The sequence below is a fragment of the Sipha flava genome, unplaced genomic scaffold (genome assembly GCF_003268045.1).
Source record: "Sipha flava isolate LNK unplaced genomic scaffold, YSA_version1 69_pilon_pilon, whole genome shotgun sequence".
NCBI classification, from domain to species: domain Eukaryota; kingdom Metazoa; phylum Arthropoda; class Insecta; order Hemiptera; family Aphididae; genus Sipha; species Sipha flava.
In genome coordinates, this window is record NW_020273609.1 from 2,179,469 (window position 1) to 2,190,553 (window position 11,085).

At 25.8% G+C, this 11,085-nt stretch overlaps 2 protein-coding genes across 2 annotated transcripts; both read right to left on the reverse strand.

The window, feature by feature from the left end:
• Positions 1 to 586: 586 nt before the first annotated feature.
• Positions 587 to 5,247, reverse strand: LOC112692033 (interferon-inducible double-stranded RNA-dependent protein kinase activator A-like). The gene is made up of 7 exons (XM_025566533.1): positions 4,804 to 5,247; positions 3,748 to 3,901; positions 3,556 to 3,688; positions 3,303 to 3,481; positions 1,085 to 1,338; positions 915 to 1,023; positions 587 to 856 (listed from the first exon to the last, which is right to left on the reverse strand). Exons 1-7 carry the CDS (start codon positions 5,230 to 5,232, stop codon positions 720 to 722), a joined length of 1,395 nt encoding a protein of 464 aa, XP_025422318.1. The 5' UTR covers positions 5,233 to 5,247; the 3' UTR covers positions 587 to 719.
• A 3,638-nt stretch (positions 5,248 to 8,885) lies between these two features.
• LOC112692029 (cap-specific mRNA (nucleoside-2'-O-)-methyltransferase 2-like) lies at positions 8,886 to 11,077 on the reverse strand (the record flags this gene model as incomplete). The annotated part of the gene is made up of 8 exons (XM_025566529.1): positions 8,886 to 8,986; positions 9,082 to 9,274; positions 9,367 to 9,607; positions 9,756 to 9,913; positions 10,040 to 10,225; positions 10,402 to 10,661; positions 10,736 to 10,948; positions 11,026 to 11,077. Coding segments are annotated over 8 exons (1,404 nt in total), but the record flags the coding sequence as incomplete, so codon positions are not given.
• Positions 11,078 to 11,085: the final 8 nt, after the last annotated feature.

Genomic DNA, 11,085 nt, shown 5'->3' on the forward strand with positions numbered 1-11,085 from the left:
ACAAGTCTACAATAAAGTGAACACTGCTATATTGACCTAAAATGTAGACAAATAACATTTTCAAGAAAGATCCGTTGGCTATAAATAATTATTTTCATTTTGTTTGTGGAATAACCATGACTGCCATTACATTATCTCTTTGGGATACACATTTTAAAAGAAAATACTGGATGTCAATGGCAAGTTTAATACCTCATATGAGAAGGGCCTGGATTAATTTGTTACTGGGTCCCTAGACTTCTCTCCACGGCCTTGCATTCTACCAAAATAAAATTGGATACTACCATTGATATACATAAAAATATATTTATAACCAATGAAAATAATAACAAAAACTAATAATAACTAGAATAAGTAAACATGGAACACGCAAAGTATAGTTATTAGGTCTATTATTCAAAAATAAATAATATTTTAATATTTAATGCTTAATAATTATTAATTAAATAAATGGCTTAACATTTTCACAATTTGATTGATATACAAATAAATATTAAGCTACCAATTTTGTTTCAGGTAAAAGTTTATTTAATTTTTTTAAATTTTTATATGACCCAGAAAAAATTACATAGTAAAGAGGAACATTGTAAATAAATTATAAATTTCTAATCATTAAACAACAATAAATTAATTTGTAAATTTAACGAAATTGATTTATCATTATGCATAATAGTAATCGATTAAATAAATCACTAGATAATACTTATTTTCTTTCATATTCAATCTGCTAACAAAAGTTTTAAATACATCAAAGTTGTAAAGGCAGCTACTTCCTGAGCCTCCTCAAATGTTTTCCCTATGCCTACATTTACCACAAGAGGGTTAATAACTAGTTGCACCAAAACTTCTACATCACCTGTTACAAAAAAGTATTGATAAATAAGATTTATTTTTTATAGATAACAATTTCTTACTGGATTTAGTTGAAATCAGAACATATGTAACCTTAAAACCTTCTTCTTGTCCAATATTTTCCAAAAATTCAACAACATTCATCATCGATTTATCTATGTACTGTAATTCCTGTGTAAAAATAAAATATTAGTAGTTTTTATATAAATAAATAGCATTACTTAAGCATTACCTTAAGTATATTTATTGAAATATTTTTGGATGATTTTAACTCTTCAAAGAATACCCTGAGGAACTGAAGAGTATCACAAAAATTTGTAACATTTTGTTCTTTGAGATTATTATTTAAAAGTTCATTGTTATTCATTTTATCATTAAATGTATAGTTGTTAAAAGCAGATATTTCTTTGGATGACAAATTTTTAATTAAATCATACATATGACAAGCTGCTTTCCTTTTAGCCATTTGTTTGGTTTTCCCTTCACCTATTAAAAAAATATTATTTCAATAATTTAATAATTAAATATATATTATAATTTTTATATTATTCAAAATCATGCAATAATTTACTAATTTGGATCATAAGTTATTTTGGTATTAGTTAGTTTTGTATGTAACCCTTGTAATATTTTTAAGCTTAATATCTAATCTACTATATATTTAAATGTTTAATGAGTAAGCTGAGAGTAGTCAACTTGTAATAAAATGCAACATTTATAAGTTTGATGAATTATATTTTATAATAAAAATAATAATAAAATTGAAATATAACAATGAATTAATTTTATTTAAATTAATTAAATATAATATTAAGTAATTAACAAACATATGTATTTTATTAAACTTTTGTTTTATAAATAAATGAATTGATAAATATGTTGGGCATGATTATACTGTAGTATAAACACAATACATTTAATTTTTAATTATTATAAAAACATAATTTTATTTATTACATTTCAATATTGACCATATATATAAAAAACATGTAATGTATCAATTATATTAACAGAATTTAAAATAAAAAATTGTGCTAAACTTCGATGTGGACCACCAAATTTGTCACAATTATATATTTAATTTAACATAGTTATACATGGAAAAAAATAGAGAAGAACTCTTGCTTCCCATAATATTTAGTAATAGCTACAGAATGCCAAGACTATCATTTTAGTATTTGAATTTTAAACATAATAAGTAATAATGGTAATCATTGAATACTAATTGAAAACAGTTATACATTAAAAAAAAATCAATTGTTAAATAAATAATAAATAAAATTATGATTAAAATCCAATACAATATCCATTAAAACTTTTTTTTGATAACTAGTATTCATCACATTTATTTTTACTCTAAAATCAAATATTATAATTAGAGGTTGGATTTATATGATTTTACATATTTATTTCTATTCTATGCAGTTAAATAGGAGTGAGATATCTTTACGATTCATGAAATACAGAATTCACAGAAAAAAATTTATTTTGCATAAAATCATATTTTAGGGGTTAGGGAATATTCACTGTGTTAGAGATTATTTGAGAATATTTTATAAATATTTTAAGTTTTGAAGGTTTTATTTCTGTAAATATTTTTTTTTTTTAAGAAAATAATTTATATTACCTTTTATTTGTCTGTACATTCATTCACGTTTTACATACATCGGCATTTTGATAATATTGATTAAAAAATACAATATTCGTAATAAGAGTTATTTTTATATCCTTCTAAGTAGTTATAAAAATTAATCACTAGATATCGGGGGTAATCCACATACGGTTAAAATTTGTACTGAAGTCGTAAAAAAAAGTTATTGTAAATTAAATTAATAATAACATTTAGTAATTGATTAATTAAAGTCAAGTAATTAAAATATTTTTTTTTTTTTACAGAATATTGAAAGAATATTTGTATTTTTAAAGACATAAAGAATTATAAATTTGGTATTTTTAGAGAATATTTTGCCTTTTAAAACAACATAGAACATCATATTTTAAGGATTTTAAGAGAATAATAATCAGACCTCTAGGTATAATAAAGCTATAAAGTATGTTACAAGACCATTATCAATGATTTTAAAGAGTTTGGAACATGTTTAAAATTAAATGATAACATTTTTTTGAGGATTTATAAGTATATTATATATTTTTCAGCTGTTTATGTATGCTCACTCTTAAAATAATAATTTACAAATCTTAAAACTATAAAACACTTAATAGTATCACATTAAAACATTGTAGCAATAGGTCATATAGTTTACTAATGCTATTATTATTTGTGTAAAAATTATGTTAATATTGAATTAAATTAAAACTTAGTTATTTTCATTACAATCTGAGAATTAATTATAGTTTACACAAAACCAATAATATCTAAAAAGATTTAATTTAATAAATTATTTAAAATTAGTCAACCTCAAAAATATTGAATATTTACTTATGCTAACCTTTTGTTGAATAAATCTTCAGAGTACATATCATTAAGTACTGAGAATGTTTTGGTCTATGGGATTCTTCGAGTTTATAGCAAGGCAGTTCCCAATTATGAGCTATGCAAAATTCTTGCAGTACACCAATAGGGTTTAAATTTGTTATTGATTCTAAAACTTTTTCAGAATGGTTTATACTAAAAAAAAAAAAAATATATATATAATTATGAACAATAAATAATTTAAAAACTTTTTTTTATAGTACACTTACTTCGATGAAGCAGGTGAATGGTTTGAAGTAGTAGATGTTATAATATTGTGACTTTGACTATAATCTAATTTATTCAAAAAAGCAATTGCAGCATTTTTTTTGGCTTCTTTTTTTGATGCACCTTGGCCAAAAACTAAAATAATTCATTCCAATTACTTATAAGCATAGTTAATATGATAAATATTAACTTACCAACTATGGTATCACATTTTGCACATATTGTAAATACTGGAGAATGGACATGACCATCTACAGAAACTAATTCAAAATCTATTTTTATTTTACATAAATTCATAAATTCATTAAGTTTTGTGACTGGAGATTTCTCGGTGTTTAATTTTAAACTCTGAAAAAAACCAATAAAAATTATTTAATATACAATGTATACAATTTACAAGTATTAATTATTTAATTATTTTTATTTTATTAAAAATGATTTATTAGTTATACCTAAATTTTATGATAGGTGGATTAAAAATCATGAAAAGTGTGTAAAAAAATGTATTAAAAATAGTTTCAAAATTATATTAAAAAAATCATATTACCAATCATATTTAATTATATTTATTTTACATAATAATAATAACGAAATAGTTACTTATTTGTTTAATATTTACATTTTATTTAACTTTATTTAAATTTAATTTATTTCATAACTTGCTATTATGATTGTTGTTGGACTATTGTAAATAGAAAAAAATTGTTTCGAGTATATTAATTTTGTTTTATTTTTGATAAAACAGATACATAGGTCGATATGCTCATATTCATTAATTTATATATTTAATAGATTATATGCTAAACGTGCAAGTTTTGAGCGTTGAACTAAATATCTTAACAAATTATTTGTCATAAAATGCAAAATAAAAACTTGATTAATTTAAATTAATCAGTATCACTTGATTAACACATTTTTTTATTACGGACCGATGTGTTGGGACATTAGAAAAAAAGATGGATTTACATCAAAATCCCAGCCATTTTTTTAACGATTTACGAATAAAACTCTTGACAAAGTGAATATTTTAAACAGTTAAAAAAAAAAAACCCTCAAAAATATGTTTGTGAAAGACGGTCTAAGTTATTAGGTATATAGCATATAGTTTAACTCATATTTCAACAGGTTACATAAATGAATAATCAATAAGTTTTATAACCATTAATAACTAATGTAAAACCCTTAAATTTAAAACCTGTTACCGATTTATCGACGGATTATACATGTGCGATGCGCTGTTAACAACTTACATTGATTTTGGCTGCCATCTCGTCTACATTCAGCGATCTCTTTTTCGACCTTCTGTACTCTTTAAACCGTCGTCCCTTCTCAGTGGACATGTCATAGACGACGCAGCTGACTTGGGACTCGTCGGACTGAGGTTGCTGCTGCTGCTGCTGGAAGTTTCGTCCCTGAATAATCGGATTCGGGTACATACGCCGGTCACGGCTGTTGACCATCGGCTCCGCCGCGTTCATGGTTTCCACCTTGTTGTGCAAAGGATCAGGATTCGACGGCGGCACATCCATCGTCGGTCGACAATGTCTAATTGATATTTTCACAGGAGAGACGATCGAGAGAACCCTAAGGAGCAGTTCAACGACAGCATGACAAGAATACAACGAATGCAATATCAGCGTTATCAGTTGGACCGGTGAATAGGCTCGATATATCGACATTATCAGATATCGATTATTTTGCATTAATAATCGATAGAATTCCATATTTAAAACATGATAATATTCATATATATCACCATTTTTTTTTTATTTCTGGCCCGGTTGTTTCAAAACTACTACGAAAATCGAATCATCGATTTAATTATTAAAAAAAATAACTGCGGGAAAATGTATCGCTTCTAATAGTCATTCGGGGAAAACAAATTCCAAAAGTCTACAGTCCACCGTATGGGCATTGCCATCCGATTAGATTTCCATTTCTTGTTGTACACACGTCAGTCGCCGACGCACACAACGGAAAAGACGTTGATATTTTTTTCATCGGCCGATTAGAAATATTGTAATTCACGAACAATGAAACAATAGCGAACTCAAGATAACGGTGCAATCTAATGGTAAAATTTGTTAAATAAAAGTATATTGCGTTGTTCGTTAGTGTGTTGAATTAAAAAAAAAAAAATCTTCCGCAGCATCGTTGTCACGTGATATTTCATTTTCAAAATTAAAATATCATAAAATAAAAATAAATCGATATCAAACAACTTGGACATATCGATATCGGTATTATCGTTATGTCATTTTTTTTTTTTTCCGTACAGAACGTTGTGTTCACCACGGAATGGGTATTAAATTTAACATCTATTCCGTTGAAGATTAACTTTGGAAATCGACTGGTGGGTCCGTGGCGAAAATCCCGATGGATGAGATACGGACTCGGGAAAACACGCGCGCGCGGGTGTTATTTTTAGAAAACCGAATCGAAGCCCACGGGATAACGAATTTTAATCAGTTCCGCGGCGAGCACAACCCACGGACCGAACGAAACGTGTCGTCTGGCACGCGCACCGATGATCGTCGTCGCGCTATGAATGTGGGACCGCCACACTACGAATTTATTTTGTCGCGTATGCCGTATAAACAAAATCCTAAATGCGTACGGTATATTTCGAACCGGCGCACAGTGGGCCAAAATGTGTTTAAATGGGACAAAATTATATCTCACTTGATTTGTAGTTGTAATGGCTATTACAAAAAATACATAAAATGTTATTAAAAATATGTTACTTATTACATACAGTGGTTAAAGTGGTGGGGAACGGAGTCTCCCTTCTTATTTAAGATAAGTATATGCGTCCTCTTTAATTTAAGTCGTCAAAAGTCCGGGTGGACGCTTAATGGCATTGGTCATTAAAATACAATATTGAATATACAATACTTATTATAATATTACAATAATTTATTTTCTTGATTTATTTGAACAAGTGGAAAAAATTTCGGAGAAATAATATTTAGGTATAACGATAAGAAAAAATGGTAGATAATGCACACCATGGGTTTAATAGACGCTGTGTCTAATTATAGATGATCACCGAGCGGTTATTACCCGTAGCTTTAAAATTAAAGTGATGGTGATATAGACTATTATTTAGAATAAATATAAACAGAATAGAATAACTATAAATAGTATAAATATTAAATTATGATAGAGGATAGACACTATCTTTTAATATAAACAGTATACACCATATGTGCAATGAACGTATTTGTTACTGTCTACGTCGACCAATAACTAAGCCAGATTAGTAAATTGTTTCTATTTAGTTTAAGTAAACTTTTTTAAAAATTACCTATTATGTATTTCAATTTATTTTTTTTTTATCAGGCATATGTATAGAATTATTTTTTTTTTGGGGAAATTTATTTTTACACCCTATGAAAATAAAATTTTAATGAAAATATATGTGTAACAAAAGAGACTTAGACCTCATGGGTTTCCTAAAATAGGTTGGTAAGATTTAAAATTAGGAAGGGGAACTCTTCAATTTTTGATGAATATAGTCCCCCCATAACATTTTCCCCACTTAAACCACTGATTACTTATGATAATATGTAAACGTAATAATATAATTTAATAATAGGACAGCAAAACACGAAGTTTTTAAATTTTATTTAGTTAAATTTTATTTCAATATTTTAAATTAAAATAAATGTAATATGATTTATGAGAAAAATCGTAGCCCCCCAACTTTTTCAATGGATTTCCGCCTATGAATATATGACGAATTAACGAAGATAATACAATATAATTATCATGAAATACCATTGTAAAATTGTAAATTGACAAATGTTAATATATTTTTAAAATAAATAAAGAAACTAAAGATTGGTTATACGCATGTACACGACCGTGAACCCACGAACTTGGTTTTTTTTATTGGGTATACGCATATTTTGAAAAAATGGAAGTAGGTACACGTCGTGTACCCCCGTGTACCCTCCACTACACCGCTGAGTGGAAGTACCTTTTTTGAAGTAAAACACCTCTGGCTATGCAATGCTTATTAAATGTAATGACGCAGGAATAAAGATTTACCATCTCATAGATAAACCGTAAATTCTGTTTATTTAATATTGAAAACAATGATCTCATATAAATGTCAAGCTTTTATTATATCAGCGGTTTTCAACCTTTTTTTCTTCTGTACTCTTAAGCTTAAAATTTTGCTAGATTGTAACCCTTATTATACCTCTTAACCTTTTTTCACAAAACTACTCTAAAAATGCTTAAACACAAAAATAACAATAATATAATGTAATAATGTATATTATATTACATAATAAGACACACTAAAAAGATATTAATTATTTTTCTTTTATATAATAAATAATAGAATCGTAATTTAAAAATGTAGAAAGACCTCTGGGGTTATTTCGAAATTAATAATTTTTTATAATCAGGTTCAAATTTTAAATCTGAAGCTGCGTTCAATTTATAACTATACTTAATATTATCTGTATAGTATTCTACAATCTACATTCTATACTTTATTTCTATATGACCTATAAGTTAATGGTTATTTACTGCTGTTTAATTTTTAATGATATACTCGTATATAGCATATTTCCGATATAAATCGATTTAAATAAAACTTAATTTTTTTTTTGTCATTACTCAATTTTTTTCATGTATCCCTTGTGATCATATCACGTACCTCAGATTGGGAACCGATAACCTAAATCCGTTTAAGTTTAAGTTTATTGCATTTAAGTTGTTACGAAATAATATATGTGGTTATGTTGGCGGATCGAAGCTCGCGGGTCTTACACGTGTATTTATTTACATAAAATTACTAACTAATATTACAACTAACATAGTACTAACGCGCAACGGAGAACGCGCGGTCGGTTAGCGAAATATATCACAATATATAGTCGTATAAAATAGTTTTATGCATTCATATGAATATGTTATATTTAACAAAACAAATAGTAACAGATTTATAAAAAAGTTATTATGGTACGTCACATTATAATCACTTAACATAAAAAAAAAAGACCGTAAAATGTATAGAAATTTGACAAACAATTTAAAAATATTATCAAAAAAAGAAATAACAAAATGATATATATATATATATATAAATTGTTTATACATAAAGTAATAATTTCAATCTTTAACAATATATTTTTTTTTCAAAAGAGTTTAACACAATAAAAAGTATAAATTTGAATAAGTATAAATTTTTACAAATGGAACAATAATAATTAATAAAATAAATAAAATATGAATTTCAAAAAACAATAAAAAAAAAAAAAAAAGTAAAAAATAAACATTTTGTTAACAAAAAAAAAAAAAATCAAAAAAACAATAATCATAGTCCATTTTGTTGCAAGTAAGAAGAAATAGTTTTTTTCACGTCATTGATAATAATCAAACAATTAACAGCAACAATGTCTTTATAAATTGATTCATCTGAAACATAAATTAACACTTAAGTTATAGCTTTAAAATAATAAAAAAAATGTTCAATAAATTAGTTTTATCCAAAATAAAAAATAAAAACTTACACATAAGTTTATCGATCGGAAGGAAGGAAAGTAAGGATTGGCCTTGCTTTTCCATAATTTCTGTAATATTAAGATCCTTGATATGTTCTTTTACATTATACAACATGGACATTAAGTCATCTGTACTTTTACCATTAATTTTTGAACAAAACACAAAAGCATGACCCATTTCAACAGGTTTGATCATTCCAGTCTGAAAGAAAATTAAAATTAAAATTTAATACAAAGTACATTGAAAAATAGCAATAGATAATTTAAAAGTTCTAGTTCAAAAATTGTAAATACCTTAAGAAACATATTAACAAGCACATAGAAAACACCAACATTAACTTGAGAAAGTAATGGATATCCAATTAACAAAAAACTGTCAAAAGCTTTAAGTTTTTTCAATGATTCTAAAATTAAACTCATAGAGTCAAGCTGTTTTCTACTATTGTTTATACAATCATTGGCATAAATCGATGTTACATCACAAACAATCAATCGACCATGGACCGCTTGTTTTGGAATTTGAAGCCGAAAATATCTGTAATGCATAAAAGAAACAAAATTAAATATTAATTAGTTAATATTAATATATATAATATGTTAATAATATGTTAATATTAAATTTATACTTATTATTAAGTTGAAATATAATTTCATTAACATAGATTAAAAAATTAATAACTTACTCTCTACGATTTATAGAGTCTTCTGTTGGAACAGCAAATAATGATCTTGCTCGATTGTTGTAATCAATAAGTTCATTTGCACAAAATTTTGAGCTACGAATTATAGAAACAGGCTTACCCATTTGCATTTTCAAACTAAACAAATCAATTTTGGCATCCTATAAATAAAACAAAATAACAAATTATCATTTAGTTTTAAACAATACGAATATTATATAAATTATGTAATTATATAGTATATTAATTATATGAAATTTAAATTTAAGTTTTATAATTCTACTAACCTCTGCGGTAAACCACGAAACTTCATCATCATACTTCCATGGAGTTTGCTTATAACTATTCACTTGATCTTGAAGTAATTTAGCTTCATCTAATTCTAGGTATTCCACTTGACGCATTTTTTCGGCAAATGAACAATTCATGTCTGTCTTCGTTGTTGAAACTTTCGGTAGATCAAACTGAATGGCCTATTCAATAATAAATAATTTTGTGTTAATCACAATTTAATTTTTAAATGTTTGAATGATAAATTAAAATAAAATATTTATTTATTTTGAAATTTATCTTCAAAAAGATTAATGCACAATAGGTAAAATATCAATGAAAGTTAACAAAAAAAAAAATTAAATACTATAAATCATACTCTAAGTTTATTTTGTCCAACAATTTCCTGAGAAGGGTCAATTGGTTTTATTTGAAATCTATTGACATATGTGTTAGCGACACAATACTGTAATTCTGTTAATGATTTAATATCATTTTCAGTTTTTTGGAAAAACCATTTTATGTTATTCTCTATAATTTGCATTTGCAATTCACTAAAATATTTGGAACACTTATATACGGATGATAAGAAATCTTTTGGCAAATCGTTCAATGGAAACAAACAGTTATAAGACAGTGCTAAAATTATAAAACAATTGTTATAGAATATAATTAAATAATAATTGAATAATTTAATATTTAACAAAACTTACTGCGATTAGAAGTTGAGAAAAATTTATGTATCAAAGGTTCTACGCATTGAAATCCCTTAAAACCTCGACAAACAACATAAATCTCAGAATTTCCTTGTTTACTTGTTAACGGTTTTTTTATCTGTACCGAGTCAAAAGCACAACACAACAAATACATTCGACATAATGTATTACATTCAAACATGGTAAACATTTTCAGAACAAATGTACCACCTGTAAAAATAATAATTATTGTTAGTAAAAATATTATTATTAAAAATTTTAAAACTAATAAAAAATATTAGCATTACCTTTTTCAAGTATCATAAGGGCGACCATTGTCTCTACTAACTGCAAACGCGTGACTACAT

Coding starts and splice junctions, on each gene's coding strand:
- LOC112692033 (XM_025566533.1), bottom strand. CDS start 5,232: ATGTCGATATATCGAGCCTATTCACCGGTCCAACTGATAACGCTGATA. Junction 3,482..3,555: donor CATTCACCTGCTTCATCGAA/GTAAGTGTACTA, acceptor TTTTTTTTTTAG/TATAAACCATTCTGAAAAAG. Junction 857..914: donor TCTGATTTCAACTAAATCCA/GTAAGAAATTGT, acceptor TTTTTGTAACAG/GTGATGTAGAAGTTTTGGTG.